This window comes from Asterias amurensis, chromosome 10 (genome assembly GCF_032118995.1).
Source record: "Asterias amurensis chromosome 10, ASM3211899v1".
NCBI classification, from domain to species: Eukaryota; Metazoa; Echinodermata; class Asteroidea; order Forcipulatida; family Asteriidae; genus Asterias; species Asterias amurensis.
The window spans coordinates 21,962,183-21,983,083 of NC_092657.1; the positions used below are offsets into that span (position 1 = coordinate 21,962,183).

General features: G+C 35.9%; 1 protein-coding gene across 19 annotated transcripts in view; it reads right to left on the reverse strand.

Annotated features, from left to right (window-relative positions):
- LOC139943230 (uncharacterized) overlaps positions 1-20,901 on the reverse strand; it is an 82,128-nt gene that overhangs the window by 16,295 nt on the left and 44,932 nt on the right. For 8 of the 19 annotated variants that reach the window (XR_011786778.1, XR_011786779.1, XM_071940043.1 and 5 more), the window contains exons 7-10: positions 15,807-15,863; positions 14,613-14,669; positions 14,272-14,328; positions 7,054-7,110 (exon numbers count right to left, since the gene is read on the reverse strand). Coding sequence is in view for 16 of the 19 variants with exons in the window: in XM_071940043.1 (XP_071796144.1) it covers positions 7,054-7,110; positions 14,272-14,328; positions 14,613-14,669; positions 15,807-15,863 (228 nt within the window). In the remaining 3 variants the exon portion in view is untranslated. Of the gene's footprint in view, positions 1-6,203; positions 6,261-7,053; positions 7,111-14,271; positions 14,329-14,612; positions 14,670-14,783; positions 14,841-15,806; positions 15,864-20,901 lie in introns of those variants that run through there. The other 11 variants (XM_071940048.1, XM_071940054.1, XM_071940057.1 and 8 more) reach the window with 7 other exon arrangements.

Below are 20,901 nucleotides of genomic sequence, written 5' to 3' on the forward strand. Positions count from 1 at the left end.
TTCATGCCGAGGAAAATTATTCAGTTTCAGTAAAATATAGCTTAAAGGTTGTCTACCCGTTTTAGTAGATTTGCTGGTCACACAGGAGTCAAGTAGAGCTGATTAGATCGCCAAAAAGACAGGAAATAGTTTTAAATTTGCAGGGTTTGTTTGTTCTAAGTACTCAGCGGATCATTCCAAGGAAAATAATTCAGTTTCAGTAGAATATAGCTTTAAGATTGTCTTACCTGTTGGAGTAGATTTGCAGGTTACACAGGAGTCAATGTCAAGCTGATGGGATCGCTCTAAAGACAGGAAAGAGTTAAAATTTTAAGGCTTAGTTCGTTCTAACTACTGGATGGATCATGCTGAGGAAAATTATTCAGTTTCAGTTGAATTTAGTTTTAAGGTTGTCTACCCGTTTGAGTAGATTTGCGGGTTACACAGGAGTCAAGTAGAGCTTATTGGATCGCCAAAAAGACAGGAAATAGTTTAAAATTTGCAGGGTTTGTTTGTTCTAAGAACTCAACGGATCATTCCAAGGAAAATAATTCAGTTTCAGTAGAATATAGCTTTAAGATTGTCTTACCTGTTTGAGTAGATTTGCTGGTTACACAGGAGTCAATGTCAAGCTGATGGGATCGCTCTAAAGACAGGAAAGAGTTAAAATTTTAAGGCTTAGTTCGTTCTAACTACTGGATGGATCATGCTGAGGAAAATTATTCAGTTTCAGTTGAATTTAGTTTTAGGGTTGTCTACCCGTTTGAGTAGATTTGCGGGTTACACAGGAGTCAAGTCAAGCTGATGGGATCGCTCTAAAGACAGGAAAGAGTTAAAATTTTAAGGCTTAGTTCGTTCTAACTACTGGATGGATCATGCTGAGGAAAATTATTCAGTTTCAGTTGAATTGAGTTTTTCAGGTTGTCTACCCGTTTGAGTAGATTTGCGGGTTACACAGGAGTCAAGTAGAGCTGATTGGATCGCCAAAAAGACAGGAAATAGTTTAAAATTTGCAGGGTTTGTTTTAAGAACTCAACGGATCATTCCAAGGAAAATAATTCAGTTTCAGTAGAATATAGCTTTAAGATTGTCTTACCTGTTGGAGTAGATTTGCAGGTTACACAGGAGTCAATGTCAAGCTGATGGGATCGCTCTAAAGACAGAAAAAAATTAAAATTTTAATTTTTTTTTTTTATAACTACTGGATGGATCATGCTGAGGAAAATAATTCTGTTTCAGTAGAAGATAGCTTTAAGATTGTCTCACCTGTTTAAGTAGATTTGCGGGTTACACAGGAGTCAATGTCAAGCTGATGGGATCGCTCTACAGACAGGAAAGAGTTTAAATTTTAAGGGTTTGTTGGTTCTAATTACTGGATGGATCATGCTGAGGAAAATGATTCAGTTTCAGTTGAATTTAGTTTTAAGGTTGTTTACCCGTTTGAGTAGATTTGCGGGTTACACAGGAGTCAAGTAGAGCTGATTGGATCGCCAAAAAGACAGGAAATAGTTTTAAATTTGCAGGGTTTGTTTGTTCTAAGTACTCAGCGGATCATTCCAAGGAAAATAATTCAGTTTCAGTAGAATATAGCTTTAAGATTGTCTTACCTGTTGGAGTAGATTTGCAGGTTACACAGGAGTCAATGTCAAGCTGATGGGATCGCTCTAAAGACAGGAAAGAGTTAAAATTTTAAGGCTTAGTTCGTTCTAACTACTGGATGGATCATGCTGAGGAAAATTATTCAGTTTCAGTTGAATTTAGTTTTAAGGTTGTCTACCCGTTTGAGTAGATTTGCGGGTTACACAGGAGTCAAGTAGAGCTGATTGGATCGCCAAAAAGACAGGAAATAGTTTAAAATTTGCAGGGTTTGTTTGTTCTAAGAACTCAACGGATCATTCCAAGGAAAATAATTCAGTTTCAGTAGAATATAGCTTTAAGATTGTCTTACCTGTTTGAGTAGATTTGCTGGTTACACAGGAGTCAATGTCAAGCTGATGGGATCGCTCTACAGACAGAAAAAAATTAAAATTTTAAAGTTTTTTTTGTATAACTACTGGATGGATCATGCTGAGGAAAATAATTCAGTTTCAGTAGAAGATAGCTTTAAGATTGTCTTACCTGTTTAAGTAGATTTGCGAGTTACACAGGAGTCAATGTCAAGCTGATGGGATCGCTCTACAGACAGGAAAGAGTTTAAATTTGAAGGCTTTGTTCGTTCTAACTACTGGATGTATTATGCTGAGGAAAATTATTCAGTTTCAGTTGAATATAGCTTTAGGATTGTCTTACCTGTTTGAGTAGATTTGCGGGTTACACAGGAGTCAATGTCAAGCTGATGGGATCGCTCTAAAGACAGGAAAGAATTGAAATTTTAAGGGTTTGTTGGTTCTAACTACTGGATGGATTATGCTGAGGAAAATTATTCAGTTTCAGTTGAATATAGCTTTAAGATTGTCTTACCTGTTGGAGTAGATTTGCGGGTTACACAGGAGTCAATGTCAAGCTGATGGGATCGCTCTAAAGACAGAAAAGAGTTAAAATTTTAAGGGTTTGTTGGTTCTAACTACTGGATGGATTATGCTGAGGAAAATTATTCAGTTTCAGTTGAATTTAGTTTTAAGGTTGTCTACCCGTTTGAGTAGATTTGCAGGTTACACAGGAGTCAAGTCAAGCTGATGGGATCGCTCTACAGACAGGAAAGAGTTTAAATTTTAAGGGTATGTTGGTTCTAACTACTGGATGGATCATGCAGAGGAAAATTATTCAGTTTCAGTTGAATTTAGTTTTAAGATTGTCTACCCGTTTGAGTAGATTTGCAGGTCACACAGGAGTCAATGTCAAGCTGATGGGATCGCTCTAGAGACAGGAAAGAGTTAAAATTTTAAGGGTTTGTTGGTTCTAACTACTGGATGGATCATGCTGAGGAAAATGATTCAGTTTCAGTTGAATTTAGTTTTAAGGTTGTCTACCCGTTTGAGTAGATTTGCGGGTCAAACAGCAGTCAAGTAGAGCTGATTGGATCGCCAAAAAGACAGGAAATAGTTTAAAATTTGCAGGGTTTGTTCGTTCTAAGTACTCAATGGATCATTCCAAGGAAAATAAATCAGTTTCAGTAGAATATAGCTTTAAGATTGTCTTACCTGTTTGAGTAGATTTGCGGGTTACACAGGAGTCAAGTAAAGCTGATGGGATCGCTCTACAGACAGGAAAGAGTTTAAATTTTAAAGTTTTTTTTGTTATAACTACTGGATGGATCATGCTGAGGAAAATTATTCAATTTCAGTAGAAGATAGCTTTAAGATTGTCTTACCTGTTTAAGTAGATTTGCAGGTTAAACAGGAGTCAATGTCAAGCTGATGGGATCGCTCTAAAGAAAGGAAATAGTTTAAATTTTGAGGCTTTGTTCGTTCTAACTACTGGATGGATCATGCTAAGGAAAATTATTCAGTTTCAGTTGAATTTAGCTTAAAGGTTGTCTACCCGTTTGAGTAGATTTGCGGGTCACACAGGAGTCAAGTAGAGCTGATTGGATCGCCAAAAAGACAGGAAATAGTTTAAAATTTGCAGGGTTTGTTTGTTCTAAGTACTCAATGGATCATTCCAAGGAAAATAATTCAGTTTCAGTAGAATATAGCTTTAAGATTGTCTTACCTGTTTAAGTAGATTTGCGGGTTACACAGGAGTTAATGTCAAGCTGATGGGATCGCTCTACAGACAGGAAAGAGTTAAAATTTTAAAGGGACACACCGGCCGAATTGGGCTATTTGGGCTACAAAATATACTAAGATATGACTTCAACGGTCTTCCAGGAATGAAGAAGAACAGTCCTTAAACAAAAATCATCAAATTTAGCCGTTTTTGAGCATTTTAAGACAAAAACGCAGGTCGCGTGATTGTTCTAACCAAAAAGTGGTACAATCAATCACGTGACCTTCCGGGCTAGTTTTACTTTCAGCCGTCTAAAAGTAACTAAATAACCAAATTTAAATCTTTTTTTTTACAAAATTATTTACGAATAATTGACGAAAAAGATCATGTATTACAATTATCGCTACAAAATGTAAATAATGGTGAAAAATCTAACGTAAGATTCACCATCATAGAGTCCGTGTAACGGAAGCTTGTTATGGCCGCTTTGATTTTTTAAAATCATTTTTCGCTAAATAAGTGACATTTTGATGATTTTTTTTTACAGCAACCATCTATAAAAACATTATTTATGATTCTACACCCCTAAATTGCGTAAATGGTGAGCCGGTATGTCCCTTTAAGGCTTTGTTGGTTCTAACTACTGGATGGATTATGCTGAGGAAAATTATTCAGTTTCAGTTGAATATAGCTTTAAGATTGTCTTACCTGTTTGAGTAGATTTGCAGGTTACACAGGAGTCAATGTCAAGCTGATGGGATCGCTCTAAAGACAGGAAAGAATTGAAATTTTAAGGCTTTGTTCGTTCTAACTACTGGATGGATTATGCTGAGGAAAATTATTCAGTTTCAGTTGAATATAGCTTTAAGATTGTCTTACCTGTTTGAGTAGATTTGCGGGTTACACAGGAGTCAAGTCAAGCTGATGGGATCGCTCTACAGACAGGAAAGAGATTAAATTTTAAGAGTTTGTGGTTCTAACTACTGGATGGATCATGCAGAGGAAAATTATTCAGTTTCAGTTGAATTTAATTTTAAGATTGTCTACCCGTTTGAGTAGATTTGCAGGTTACACAGGAGTCAATGTCAAGCTGATGGGATCGCTCTAAAGACAGGAAAGAGTTAAAATTTTAAGGCTTAGTTCGTTCTAACTACTGGATGGATCATGCTGAGGAAAATTATTCAGTTTCAGTTGAATTTAGTTTTTCAGGTTGTCTACCCGTTTGAGTAGATTTGCGGGTTACACAGGAGTCAAGTAGAGCTGATTGGATCGCCAAAAAGACAGGAAAGAGTTTAAAATTTGCAGGGTTTGTTTTAAGAACTCAACGGATCATTCCAAGGAAAATAATTCAGTTTCAGTAGAATATAGCTTTAAGATTGTCTTACCTGTTGGAGTAGATTTGCAGGTTACAAAGGAGTCAATGTCAAGCTGATGGGATCGCTCTAAAGACAGAAAAAATTAAAATTTTAAAGTTTTTTTTTTATAACTACTGGATGGATCATGCTGAGGAAAATAATTCTGTTTCAGTAGAAGATAGCTTTAAGATTGTCTCACCTGTTTAAGTAGATTTGCGGGTTACACAGGAGTCAATGTCAAGCTGATGGGATCGCTCTACAGACAGGAAAGAGTTTAAATTTTACAGGTTTGTTTGTTCAAACTACTGGATGGTTCATGCCGAGGAAAATTATTCAGTTTCAGTAAAATATAGCTTAAAGGTTGTCTACCCGTTTTAGTAGATTTGCTAGTCACACAGGAGTCAAGTAGAGCTGATTGGATCGCCAAAAAGACAGGAAATAGTTTTAAATTTGCAGGGTTTGTTTGTTTAAGTACTCAGCGGATCATTCCAAGGAAAATAATTCAGTTTCAGTAGAATATAGCTTTAAGATTGTCTTACCTGTTTGAGTAGATTTGCAGGTTACACAGGAGTCAATGTCAAGCTGATGGGATCGCTCTACAGACAGGAAAGAGTTTAAATTTTAAGGCTTTGTTCGTTCTAACTACTGGATGTATTATGCTGAGGAAAATTATTCAGTTTCAGTTGAATATAGCTTTAGGATTGTCTTACCTGTTTGAGTAGATTTGCAGGTTACACAGGAGTCAATGTCAAGCTGATGGGATCGCTCTAAAGACAGAAAAATATTAAAATTTTGAAGTTTTTTTTTTATAACTACTGGATGGATCATGCTGAGGAAAATAATTCTGTTTCAGTAGAAGATAGCTTTAAGATTGTCTCACCTGTTTAAGTAGATTTGCGGGTTACACAGGAGTCAATGTCAAGCTGATGGGATCGCTCTACAGACAGGAAAGAGTTTAAATTTTAAAGGTTTGTTTGTTCAAACTACTGGATGGTTCATGCCGAGGAAAATTATTCAGTTTCAGTAAAATATAGCTTAAAGGTTGTCTACCCGTTTTAGTAGATTCGCGGGTCACACAGGAGTCAAGTAGAGCTGATTGGATCGCCAAAAAGACAGGAAATAGTTTTAAATTTGCAGGGTTTGTTTGTTCTAAGTACTCAGCGGATCATTCCAAGGAAAATAATTCAGTTTCAGTAGAATATAGCTTTAAGATTGTCTTACCTGTTTGAGTAGATTTGCTGGTTACACAGGAGTCAATGTCAAGCTGATGCGATCGCTCTAAAGACAGAAAATAATTTAAATTTTAAAGGTTTTTATTTATAACTACTGGTTGGATCATGCTGAGGAAAATAATTCAGAAGATAGAAGATAGCTTTAAGATTGTCTTACCTGCTTAAGTAGATTTGCAGGTTACACAGGAGTCAATGTCAAGCTGATGGGATCGCTCTAAAGACAAAAAATAGTTTAAATTTTAAGGCTTTGTTCGTTCTACTTACTGGATGTATTATGCTGAGGAAAATTATTCAGTTTCAGTTGAATATAGCTTTAAGATTGTCTTACCTGTTTGAGTAGATTTGCAGGTTACACAGGAGTCAATGTCAAGCTGATGGGATCGCTCTAAAGACAGGAAAGAGTTAAAATTTTAAGGCTTTGTTCGTTCTAACTACTGGATGTATTATGCTGAGGAAAATTATTCAGTTTCAGTTGAATATAGCTTTAAGATTCTCTTACCTGTTTAAGTAGATTTGCTGGTTACACAGGAGTCAAGTCAAGCTGATGGGATCGCTCTAAAGACAGAAAATAGTTTACACTTTAAAGGTTTTTTTGTTTTAACTACTGGATGGATATGCAGAAGAAAATTGTTCAGTATCAGTTGAATATAGCTTTAAGATTGTCTTACCTGTTGGAGTAGATTTGCAGGTTACACAGGAGTCAATGTCAAGCTGATGGGATCGCTCTAAAGACAGGAAAGAGTTAAAATTTTAAGGCTTTGTTTGTTCTAACTACTGGATGTATTATGCTGAGGAAAATTATTCAGTTTCAGTTGAATATAGCTTTAAGATTCTCTCACCTGTTTGAGTAGATTTGCAGGTTACACAGGAGTCAATGTCAAGCCGATGGGATAGCTCTAAAGACAGGAAAGAGTTAAAATTTTAAGGCTTTGTTCGTTCTAACTACTGGATGGATCATGCTGAGGAAAATTATTCAGTTTCAGTAGAATATAGCTTTAAGATTGTCTTACCTGTTTGAGTAGATTTGCAGGTTACACAGGAGTCAATGTCAAGCTGATGGGATCGCTCTAAAGACAGGAAAGAGTTAAAATTTTAAAGGGACACACCGGCCGAATTGGGCTATTTGGGCTACAAATTATACTAAGTTATGACTTCAACGGTCTTCCAGGAATGAAGAACAGTCCTTAAAAAAAATCATCAAATTTAGCCGTTTTTGAGCATTTTAAGACAAAAACGCAGGTCGCGTGATTGTTCTAACCAAAAAGTGGTACAAACAATCGCGTGACTTTCCGGGCTAGTTTTACTTTCAGCCGTCTAAAAGTAACTTACTTAACCAAATTTAAATCTTTTTTTTTACAAAATTATTTACGAATAATTGACGAAAAAGATCATGTATTCAAATTATCGCTACAAAATGTAAATAATGGTGAAAAATCTAACGTAAGATTCACATTCAAAGAGTCCGTGTAACGGAAGCTTGTTTTGGCCGCCTTGGTTTTTTAAAATCATTTTTCGCTAAATACGTGACATTTTGATGATTTTTTTTTACAGCAACCATCTATAAAAACATTATTTATGATTCTACACCCCTAAATTGCGTAAACGATGAGCCGGTGTGTCCCTTTAAGGCTTTGTTGGTTCTAACTACTGGATGGATTATGCTGAGGAAAATTATTCAGTTTCAGTTGAATATAGCTTTAAGATTGTCTTACCTGTTGGAGTAGATTTGCAGGTTACACAGGAGTCAATGTCAAGCTGATGGGATCGCTCTAAAGACAGGAAAGAGTTAAAATTTTAAGGCTTTGTTCGTTCTAACTACTGGATGTATTATGCTGAGGAAAATTATTCAGTTTCAGTTGAATATAGCTTTAAGATTGTCTTACCTGTTTGAGTAGATTTGCAGGTTACACAGGAGTCAATGTCAAGCCGATGGGATCGCTCTAAAGACAGGAAAGAGTTAAAATTTTAAGGCTTTGTTCGTTCTAACCACTGGATGGATCATGCTGAGGAAAATTATTCAGTTTCAGTAGAATATAGCTTTAAGATTGTCTTACCTGTTTAAGTAGATTTGCGGGTTACACAGGAGTCAATGTCAAGCTGATGGGATCGCTCTACAGACAGGAAAGAGTTAAAATTTTAAAGGGACACACCGGCCGAATTGGGCTATTTGGGCTACAAAATATACTAAGATATGACTTCAACGGTCTTCCAGGAATGAAGAAGAACAGTCCTTAAACAAAAATCATCAAATTTAGCCGTTTTTGAGCATTTTAAGACAAAAAATGCAGGTCGCTCGATTGTTCTAACCAAAAAGTGGTACAAACAATCACGTGACCTTCCGGGCTAGTTTTACTTTCAGCCGTCTAAAAGTAACCAAATAACCAAATTTAAATCTTTTTTTTTACAAAATTATTTATGTATAATTGACGAAAAAGATCATGTATTACAATTATCGCTACAAAATGTAAATAATGGTGAAAAATCTAACGTAAGATTCACCATCATAGAGTCCGTGTAACGGAAGCTTGTTATGGCCGCTTTGATTTTTTAAAATCATTTTTCGCTAAATACCTGACATTTTGATGATTTTTTTTTACAGCAACCATCTATAAAAACATTATTTATGATTCTACACCCCTAAATTGCGTAAATGGTGAGCCGGTATGTCCCTTTAAGGCTTTGTTGGTTCTAACTACTGGATGGATTATGCTGAGGAAAATTATTCAGTTTCAGTTGAATATAGCTTTAAGATTGTCTTACCTGTTTGAGTAGATTTGCAGGTTACACAGGAGTCAATGTCAAGCTGATGGGATCGCTCTAAAGACAGGAAAGAGTTAAAATTCTAAGGCTTTGTTCGTTCTAACTACTGGATGGATTATGCTGAGGAAAATTATTCAGTTTCAGTTGAATATAGCTTTAAGATTGTCTTACCTGTTTGAGTAGATTTGCGGGTTACACAGGAGTCAAGTCAAGCTGATGGGATCGCTCTACAGACAGGAAAGAGATTAAATTTTAAGGGTTTGTGGTTCTAACTACTGGATGGATCATGCAGAGGAAAATTATTCAGTTTCAGTTGAATTTAATTTTAAGATTGTCTACCCGTTTGAGTAGATTTGCAGGTTACACAGGAGTCAATGTCAAGCTGATGGGATCGCTCTAAAGACAGGAAAGAGTTCAAATTTTAAGGCTTAGTTCGTTCTAACTACTGGATGGATCATGCTGAGGAAAATTATTCAGTTTCAGTAGAATATAGCTTTAAGATTGTCTTACCTGTTTAAGTAGATTTGCGGGTTACACAGGAGTCAATGTCAAGCTGATGGGATCGCTCTAAAGACAGGAAAGAGTTAAAATTTTAAGGGTTTGTTGGTTCTAACTACTGGATGGATCATGCTGAGGAAAATTATTCAGTTTCAGTTGAATTTAGTTTTAAGGTTGTCTACCCGTTTAAGTAGATTTGCGGGTTACACAGGAGTCAAGTAGAGCTGATTGGATCGCCAAAAAGACAGGAAATAGTTTAAAATTTGCAGGGTTTGTTTGTTCTAAAACTCAACGGATCATTCCAAGGAAAATAATTCAGTTTCAGTAGAATATAGCTTTAAGATTGTCTTACCTGTTTGAGTAGATTTGCTGGTTACACAGGAGTCAATGTCAAGCTGATGGGATCGCTCTAAAGACAGAAAACAATTAAAATTTTAAAGTTTTTTTTTTATAACTACTGGATGGATCATGCTGAGGAAAATAATTCAGTTTCAGTAGAAGACAGCTTTAAGATTGTCTTACCTGTTTAAGTAGATTTGCGGGTTACACAGGAGTAAAGTAGAGCTGATTGGATCGCCAAAAAGACAGGAAATAGTTTAAAATTTGCAGGGTTTGTTTTAAGAACTCAACGGATCATTCCAAGGAAAATAATTCAGTTTCAGTAGAATATAGCTTTAAGATTGTTTTACCTGTTGGAGTAGATTTGCAGGTTACACAGGAGTCAATGTCAAGCTGATGGGATCGCTCTAAAGACAGAAAAAAATTAAAATTTTAAAGTTTTTTTTTTTTAACTACTGGATGGATCATGCTGAGGAAAATAATTCTGTTTCAGTAGAAGATAGCTTTAAGATTGTCTCACCTGTTTAAGTAGATTTGCAGGTTACACAGGAGTCAATGTCAAGCTGATGGGATCGCTCTACAGACAGGAAAGAGTTTAAATTTTAAAGGTTTGTTTATTCAAACTATTGGATGGATCATGCCGAGGAAAATTATTCAGTTTCAGTAAAATATAGCTTAAAGGTTGTCTACCCGTTTTAGTAGATTCGCGGGTCACACAGGAGTCAAGTAGAGCTGATTGGATCGCCAAAAAGACAGAAAATAGTTTTAAATTTGCAGGGTTTGTTTGTTCTAAGTACTCAGCGGATCATTCCAAGGAAAATAATTCAGTTTCAGTAGTATATAGCTTTAAGATTGTCTTACCTGTTGGAGTAGATTTGCTGGTTACACAGGAGTCAATGTCAAGCTGATGGGATCGCTCTAAAGACAGGAAAGAGTTAAAATTTTAAGGCTTTGTTCGTTCTAACTACTGGATGTATTATGCTGAGGAAAATTATTCAGTTTCAGTTGAATATAGCTTTAAGATTGTCTTACCTGTTTGAGTAGATTTGCAGGTTACACAGGAGTCAATGTCAAGCCGATGGGATCGCTCTAAAGACAGGAAAGAGTTAAAATTTTAAGGCTTTGTTCGTTCTAACCACTGGATGGATCATGCTGAGGAAAATTATTCAGTTTCAGTAGAATATAGCTTTAAGATTGTCTTACCTGTTTAAGTAGATTTGCGGGTTACACAGGAGTCAATGTCAAGCTGATGGGATCGCTCTACAGACAGGAAAGAGTTAAAATTTTAAAGGGACACACCGGCCGAATTGGGCTATTTGGGCTACAAAATATACTAAGATATGACTTCAACGGTCTTCCAGGAATGAAGAAGAACAGTCCTTAAACAAAAATCATCAAATTTAGCCGTTTTTGAGCATTTTAAGACAAAAAATGAGGGTCGCTCGATTGTTCTAACCAAAAAGTGGTACAAACAATCACGTGACCTTCCGGGCTAGTTTTACTTTCAGCCGTCTAAAAGTAACCAAATAACCAAATTTAAATCTTTTTTTTTACAAAATTATTTACGAATAATTGACGAAAAAGATCATGTATTACAATTATCGCTACAAAATGTAAATAATGGTGAAAAATCTAACGTAAGATTCACCATCACAGAGTCCGTGTAACGGAAGCTTGTTACGGCCGCTTTGATTTTTTAAAATCATTTTTCGCTAAATACCCGACATTTTGATGATTTTTTTTTACAGCAACCATCTATAAAAACATTATTTATGATTCTACACCCCTAAATTGCGTAAATGGTGAGCCGGTATGTCCCTTTAAGGCTTTGTTGGTTCTAACTACTGGATGGATTATGCTGAGGAAAATTATTCAGTTTCAGTTGAATATAGCTTTAAGATTGTCTTACCTGTTTGAGTAGATTTGCAGGTTACACAGGAGTCAATGTCAAGCTGATGGGATCGCTCTAAAGACAGGAAAGAGTTAAAATTCTAAGGCTTTGTTCGTTCTAACTACTGGATGGGTTATGCTGAGGAAAATTATTCAGTTTCAGTTGAATATAGCTTTAAGATTGTCTTACCTGTTTGAGTAGATTTGCGGGTTACACAGGAGTCAAGTCAAGCTGATGGGATCGCTCTACAGACAGGAAAGAGATTAAATTTTAAGGGTTTGTGGTTCTAACTACTGGATGGATCATGCAGAGGAAAATTATTCAGTTTCAGTTGAATTTAATTTTAAGATTGTCTACCCGTTTGAGTAGATTTGCAGGTTACACAGGAGTCAATGTCAAGCTGATGGGATCGCTCTAAAAACAGGAAAGAGTTCAAATTTTAAGGCTTAGTTCGTTCTAACTACTGGATGGATCATGCTGAGGAAAATTATTCAGTTTCAGTTGAATATAGCTTTAAGATTGTCTTACCTGTTTAAGTAGATTTGCGGGTTACACAGGAGTCAATGTCAAGCTGATGGGATCGCTCTAAAGACAGGAAAGAGTTAAAATTTTAAGGGTTTGTTGGTTCTAACTACTGGATGGATCATGCTGAGGAAAATTATTCAGTTTCAGTTGAATTTAGTTTTAAGGTTGTCTACCCGTTTAAGTAGATTTGCGGGTTACACAGGAGTCAAGTAGAGCTGATTGGATCGCCAAAAAGACAGGAAATAGTTTAAAATTTGCAGGGTTTGTTTGTTCTAAAACTCAACGGATCATTCCAAGGAAAATAATTCAGTTTCAGTAGAATATAGCTTTAAGATTGTCTTACCTGTTTGAGTAGATTTGCTGGTTACACAGGAGTCAATGTCAAGCTGATGGGATCGCTCTAAAGACAGAAAATAATTAAAATTTTAAAGTTTTTTTTTTATAACTACTGGATGGATCATGCTGAGGAAAATAATTCAGTTTCAGTAGAAGACAGCTTTAAGATTGTCTTACCTGTTTAAGTAGATTTGCGGGTTACACAGGAGTCAATGTCAAGCTGATGGGATCGCTCTACAGACAGGAAAGAGTTTAAATTTTAAGGGTTTGTTGGTTCTAATTACTGGATGGATCATGCTGAGGAAAATTATTCAGTTTCAGTTGAATTTAGTTTTAAGGTTGTTTACCCGTTTGAGTAGATTTGCGGGTTACACAGGAGTCAAGTAGAGCTGATTGGATCGCCAAAAAGACAGGAAATAGTTTAAAATTTGCAGGGCTTGTTTGTTCTAAGAACTCAACGGATCATTCCAAGGAAAATAATTCAGTTTCAGTAGAATATAGCTTTAAGATTGTCTTACCTGTTTGAGTAGATTTGCTGGTTACACAGGAGTCAATGTCAAGCTGATGGGATCGCTCTAAAGACAGAAAATAATTAAAATTTTAAAGTTTTTTTTTTATAACTACTGGATGGATCATGCTGAGGAAAATAATTCAGTTTCAGTAGAAGACAGCTTTAAGATTGTCTTACCTGTTTAAGTAGATTTGCAGGTTACACAGGAGTCAATGTCAAGCTGATGGGATCGCTCTAAAGACAGGAAAGAGTTTAAACTTTAAGGCTTTGTTGTTCCAACTACTGGATGGATTATACTGAGGAAAATTATCAAGTTTCAGTTGAATATAGCCTTAAGATTGTCTTACCTGTTTGAGTAGATTTGCAGGTTACACAGGAGTCAATGTCAAGCTGATGGGATCGCTCTAAAGACAGGAAAGAGTTTAAATTTTAAGGGTTTGTTGGTTTTAACTACTGGATGGGTCATGCTGAGGAAAATTGTTCAATTTCAGTAGAATATAGCTTTAAGATTGTCTTACCTGTTTGAGTAGATTTGCGGGTTACACAGGAGTCAATGTCAAGCTGATGGGATCGCTCTAAAGACAGGAAAAAGTTTAAATTTTAAAGGTTTGTTTGTTCTAACTACTTGATGGATCATGCTACTAAGAAAATTGTTCAGTTTCAGTCGAATATAGCTTTAAGATTGTCTTACCTGTTTAAGTAGATTCGCGGGTTACACAGGAGTCAAGTCAAGCTGATGGGATCGCTCTACAGACAGGAAAGAGTTTAAATTTTAAGGGTTTGTTGGTTCTAACTACTGGATGGATCATGCAGAGGAAAGTTATTCAGTTTCAGTTGAATTTAGTTTTAAGATTGTCTACCCGTTTGAGTAGATTTGCAGGTTACACAGGAGTCAATGTCAAGCTGATGGGATCGCTCTAAAGACGGGAAAGAGTTAAAATTTTAAGGCTTAGTTCGTTCTAACTACTGGATGGATCATGCTGAGGAAAATTATTCAGTTTCAGTTGAATTTAGTTTTAAGATTGTCTACCCGTTTGAGTAGATTTGCGGGTTACACAGGAGTCAAGTAGAGCTGATTGGATCGCCAAAAAGACAGGAAATAGTTTAAAATTTGCAGGGTTTGTTCTAAGAACTCAACGGATCATTCCAAGGAAAATGATTCAGTTTCAGTAGAATATAGCTTTAAGATTGTCTTACCTGTTGGAGTAGATTTGCAGGTTACACAGGAGTCAATGTCAAGCTGATGGGATCGCTCTGAAGACAGAAAAAAATTAAAATTTTAAAGTTTTTTTTTTATAACTACTGGATGGATCATGCTGAGGAAAATAATTCAGTTTCAGTAGAAGATAGCTTTAAGATTGTCTTACCTGTTTAAGTAGATTTGCGGGTTACACAGGAGTCAATGTCAAGCTGATGGGATCGCTCTACAGACAGGAAAGAGTTTAAATTTTAAGGCTTTGTTCGTTCTAACTACTGGATGTATTATGCTGAGGAAAATTATTCAGTTTCAGTTGAATATAGCTTTAAGATTGTCTTACCTGTTTGAGTAGATTTGCAGGTTACACAGGAGTCAATGTCAAGCCGATGGGATCGCTCTAAAGACAGGAAAGAGTTAAAATTTTAAGGCTTTGTTCGTTCTAACTACTGGACGGATCATGCTGAGGAAAATTATTCAGTTTCAGTTGAATATAGCTTTAAGATTGTCTTACCTGTTTGAGTAGATTTGCGGGTTACACAGGAGTCAATGTCAAGCTGATGGGATCGCTCTACAGACAGGAAAGAGTTTAAATTTTAAGGGTTTGTTGGTTCTAACTACTGGATGGATCATGCTGAGGAAAATGATTCAGTTTCAGTTGAATTTAGTTTTAAGGTTATCTACCCGTTTGAGTAGATTTGCGGGTTACACAGGAGTCAAGTAGAGCTGATTGGATCGCCAAAAAGACAGGAAATAGTTTAAAATTTGCAGGGTTTGTTTGTTCTAAGAACTCAACGGATCATTCCAAGGAAAATAATTCAGTTTCAGTAGAATATAGCTTTAAGATTGTCTTACCTGTTTGAGTAGATTTGCTGGTTACACAGGAGTCAATGTCAAGCTGATGGGATCGCTCTAAAGACAAAAAATAGTTTAAATTTTAAAGGTTTTTTTGTTTATAACTACTGGATGGATATGCCGAAGAAAATTGTTTAGTTTCAGTTGAATATAGCTTTAAGATTGTCTTACCTGTTTGAGTAGATTTGCAGGTTACACAGGAGTCAATGTCAAGCTGATGGGATCGCTCTAAAGACAGGAAAGAGTTAACATTTTAAGGCTTCGTTCGTTCTAACTACTGGATGTATTATGCTGAGGAAAATTATTCAGTTTCAGTTGAATATAGCTTTAAGATTCTCTTACCTGTTTAAGTAGATTTGCTGGTTACACAGGAGTCAAGTCAAGCTGATGGGATCGCTCTAAAGACAGAAAATAGTTTACACTTTAAAGGTTTTTTTGTTTTAACTACTGGATGGATATGCCGAAGAAAATTGTTCAGTATCAGTTGAATATAGCTTTAAGATTGTCTTACCTGTTGGAGTAGATTTGCAGGTTACACAGGAGTCAATGTCAAGCTGATGGGATCGCTCTAAAGACAGGAAAGAGTTAAAATTTTAAGGCTTTGTTCGTTCTAACTACTGGATGTATTATGCTGAGGAAAATTATTCAGTTTCAGTTGAATATAGCTTTAAGATTCTCTTACCTGTTTGAGTAGATTTGCAGGTTACACAGGAGTCAATGTCAAGCCGATGGGATCGCTCTAAAGACAGGAAAGAGTTAAAATTTTAAGGCTTTGTTCGTTCTAACTACTGGATGGATCATGCTGAGGAAAATTATTCAGTTTCAGTAGAATATAGCTTTAAGATTGTCTTACCTGTTTAAGTAGATTTGCGGGTTACACAGGAGTCAATGTCAAGCTGATGGGATCGCTCTACAGACAGGAAAGAGTTAAAATTTTAAAGGGACACACCGGCCGAATTGGGCTATTTGGGCTACAAAATATACTAAGATATGACTTCAACGGTCTTCCAGGAATGAAGAAGAACAGTCCTTAAACAAAAATCATCAAATTTAGCCGTTTTTGAGCATTTTAAGACAAAAACGCAGGTCGCGTGATTGTTCTAACCAAAAAGTGGTACAATCAATCACGTGACCTTCCGGGCTAGTTTTACTTTCAGCCGTCTAAAAGTAACTAAATAACCAAATTTAAATCTTTTTTTTTACAAAATTATTTACGAATAATTGACGAAAAAGATCATGTATTACAATTATCGCTACAAAATGTAAATAATGGTGAAAAATCTAACGTAAGATTCACCATCATAGAGTCCGTGTAACGGAAGCTTGTTATGGCCGCTTTGATTTTTTAAAATCATTTTTCGCTAAATACGTGACATTTTGATGATTTTTTTTTACAGCAACCATCTATAAAAACATTATTTATGATTCTACACCCCTAAATTGCGTAAATGGTGAGCCGGTATGTCCCTTTAAGGCTTTGTTGGTTCTAACTACTGGATGGATTATGCTGAGGAAAATTATTCAGTTTCAGTTGAATATAGCTTTAAGATTGTCTTACCTGTTTGAGTAGATTTGCAGGTTACACAGGAGTCAATGTCAAGCTGATGGGATCGCTCTAAAGACAGGAAAGAGTTAAAATTTTAAGGCTTTGTTCGTTCTAACTACTGGATGGATTATGCTGAGGAAAATTATTCAGTTTCAGTTGAATATAGCTTTAAGATTGTCTTACCTGTTTGAGTAGATTTGCGGGTTACACAGGAGTCAAGTCAAGCTGATGGGATCGCTCTACAGACAGGAAAGAGATTAAATTTTAAGGGTTTGTGGTTCTAACTACTGGATGGATCATGCAGAGGAAAATTATTCAGTTTCAGTTGAATTTAATTTTAAGATTGTCTACCCGTTTGAGTAGATTTGCAGGTTACACAGGAGTCAATGTCAAGCTGATGGGATCGCTCTAAAGACAGGAAAGAGTTCAAATTTTAAGGCTTAGTTCGTTCTAACTACTGGATGGATCATGCTGAGGAAAATTATTCAGTTTCAGTAGAATATAGCTTTAAGATTGTCTTACCTGTTTAAGTAGATTTGCGGGTTACACAGGAGTCAATGTCAAGCTGATGGGATCGCTCTACAGACAGGAAAGAGTTAAAATTTTAAAGGGACACACCGGCCGAATTGGGCTATTTGGGCTACAAAATATACTAAGATATGACTTCAACGGTCTTCCAGGAATGAAGAAGAACAGTCCTTAAACAAAAATCATCAAATTTAGCCGTTTTTGAGCATTTTAAGACAAAAACGCAGGTCGCGTGATTGTTCTAACCAAAAAGTGGTACAATCAATCACGTGACCTTCCGGGCTAGTTTTACTTTCAGCCGTCTAAAAGTAACTAAATAACCAAATTTAAATCTTTTTTTTTACAAAATTATTTACGAATAATTGACGAAAAAGATCATGTATTACAATTATCGCTACAAAATGTAAATAATGGTGAAAAATCTAACGTAAGATTCACCATCATAGAGTCCGTGTAACGGAAGCTTGTTATGGCCGCTTTGATTTTTTAAAATCATTTTTCGCTAAATACGTGACATTTTGATGATTTTTTTTTACAGCAACCATCTATAAAAACATTATTTATGATTCTACACCCCTAAATTGCGTAAATGGTGAGCCGGTATGTCCCTTTAAGGCTTTGTTGGTTCTAACTACTGGATGGATTATGCTGAGGAAAATTATTCAGTTTCAGTTGAATATAGCTTTAAGATTGTCTTACCTGTTTGAGTAGATTTGCAGGTTACACAGGAGTCAATGTCAAGCTGATGGGATCGCTCTAAAGACAGGAAAGAGTTAAAATTTTAAGGCTTTGTTCGTTCTAACTACTGGATGGATTATGCTGAGGAAAATTATTCAGTTTCAGTTGAATATAGCTTTAAGATTGTCTTACCTGTTTGAGTAGATTTGCGGGTTACACAGGAGTCAAGTCAAGCTGATGGGATCGCTCTACAGACAGGAAAGAGATTAAATTTTAAGGGTTTGTGGTTCTAACTACTGGATGGATCATGCAGAGGAAAATTATTCAGTTTCAGTTGAATTTAATTTTAAGATTGTCTACCCGTTTGAGTAGATTTGCAGGTTACACAGGAGTCAATGTCAAGCTGATGGGATCGCTCTAAAGACAGGAAAGAGTTCAAATTTTAAGGCTTAGTTCGTTCTAACTACTGGATGGATCATGCTGAGGAAAATTATTCAGTTTCAGTAGAATATAGCTTTAAGATTGTCTTACCTGTTTAAGTAGATTTGCGGGTTACACAGGAGTCAATGTCAAGCTGATGGGATCGCTCTAAAGACAGGAAAGAGTTAAAATTTTAAGGGTTTGTTGGTTCTAACTACTGGATGGATCATGCTGAGGAAAATTATTCAGTTTCAGTTGAATTTAGTTTTAAGGTTGTCTACCCGTTTAAGTAGATTTGCGGGTTACACAGGAGTCAAGTAGAGCTGATTGGATCGCCAAAAAGACAGGAAATAGTTTAAAATTTGCAGGGTTTGTTTGTTCTAAAACTCAACGGATCATTCCAAGGAAAATAATTCAGTTTCAGTAGAATATAGCTTTAAGATTGTCTTACCTGTTTGAGTAGATTTGATGGTTACACAGGAGTCAATGTCAAGCTGATGGGATCGCTCTAAAGACAGAAAATAATTAAAATTTTAAAGTTTTTTTTATAACTACTGGATGGATCATGCTGAGGAAAATAATTCAGTTTCAGTAGAAGACAGCTTTAAGATTGTCTTACCTGTTTAAGTAGATTTGCGGGTTACACAGGAGTCAATGTCAAGCTGATGGGTTTGCTCTACAGACAGGAAAGAGTTTAAATTTCAAGGGTTTGTTGGTTCTAATTACTGGATGGATCATGCTGAGGAAAATGATTCAGTTTCAGTTGAATTTAGTGTTAAGGTTGTTTACCCGTTTGAGTAGATTTGCGGGTTACACAGGAGTCAAGTAGAGCTGACTGGATCGCCAAAAAGACAGGAAATAGTTTAAAATTTGCAGGGTTTGTTTGTTCTAAGAACTCAACGGATCATTCCAAGGAAAATAATTCAGTTTCAGTAGAATATAGCTTTAAGATTGTCTTACCTGTTTGAGTAGATTTGCTGGTTACACAGGAGTCAATGTCAAGCTGATGTGATCGCTCTAAAGACAGAAAATAATTTAAATTTTAAAGGTTTTTATTTATAACTACTGGATGGATCATGCTGAGGAAAATAATTCAGAAGATAGAAGATAGCTTTAAGATTGTCTTACCTGTTTAAGTAGATTTGCAGGTTACACAGGAGTCCATGTCAAGCTGATGGGATCGCTCTAAAGACAGGAAAGAGTTAAAATTTTAAGGCTTTGTTCGTTCTAACTAATGGATGGATTATGCTGAGGAAAATTATTCAGTTTCAGTTGAATTTAATTTTAAGATTGTCTACCCGTTTGAGTAGATTTGCAGGTTACACAGGAGTCAATGTCAAGCTGATGGGATCGCTCTAAAGACAGGAAAGAGTTCAAATTTTAAGGCTTAGTTCGTTCTAACTACTGGATGGATCATGCTGAGGAAAATTATTCAGTTTCAGTAGAATATAGCTTTAAGATTGTCTTACCTGTTTAAGTAGATTTGCGGGTTACACAGGAGTCAATGTCAAGCTGATGGGATCGCTCTAAAGACAGGAAAGAGTTAAAATTTTAAGGGTTTGTTGGTTCTAACTACTGGATGGATCATGCTGAGGAAAATTATTCAGTTTCAGTTGAATTTAGTTTTAAGGTTGTCTACCCGTTTAAGTAGATTTGCGGGTTACACAGGAGTCAAGTAGAGCTGATTGGATCGCCAAAAAGACAGGAAATAGTTTAAAATTTGCAGGGTTTGTTTGTTCTAAAACTCAACGGATCATTCCAAGGAAAATAATTCAGTTTCAGTAGAATATAGCTTTAAGATTGTCTTACCTGTTTGAGTAGATTTGATGGTTACACAGGAGTCAATGTCAAGCTGATGGGATCGCTCTAAAGACAGAAAATAATTAAAATTTTAAAGTTTTTTTTTTATAACTACTGGATGGATCATGCTGAGGAAAATAATTCAGTTTCAGTAGAAGATAGCTTTAAGATTGTCTTACCTGTTTAAGTAGATTTGCGGGTTACACAGGAGTCAATGTCAAGCTGATGGGATCGCTCTACAGACAGGAAATAGTTTAAATTTTAAGGCTTTGTTGGTTCTAACTACTGGATGGATCATGCTGAGGAAAATGATTCAGTTTCAGTTGAATTTAGTTTTAAGGTTGTCTACCCGTTTGAGTAGATTTGCGGGTCAAACAGCAGTCAAGTAGAGCTGATTGGATCGCCAAAAAGACAGGAAATAGTTTAAAATTTGCAGGGTTTGTTCGTTCTAAGTACTCAATGGATCATTCCAAGGAAAATAAATCAGTTTCAGTAGAATATAGCTTTAAGATTGTCTTACCTGTTTGAGTAGATTTGAGGGTTACACAGGAGTCAAGTAAAGCTGATGGGATCGCTCTACAGACAGGAAAGAGTTTAAATTTTAAAGTTTTTTTTGTTATAACTACTGGATGGATCATGCTGAGGAAAATTATTCAATTTCAGTAGAAGATAGCTTTAAGATTGTCTTACCTGTTTAAGTAGATTTGCAGGTTAAACAGGAGTCAATGTCAAGCTGATGGGATCGCTCTAAAGAAAGGAAATAGTTTAAATTTTGAGGCTTTGTTCGTTCTAACTACTGGATGGA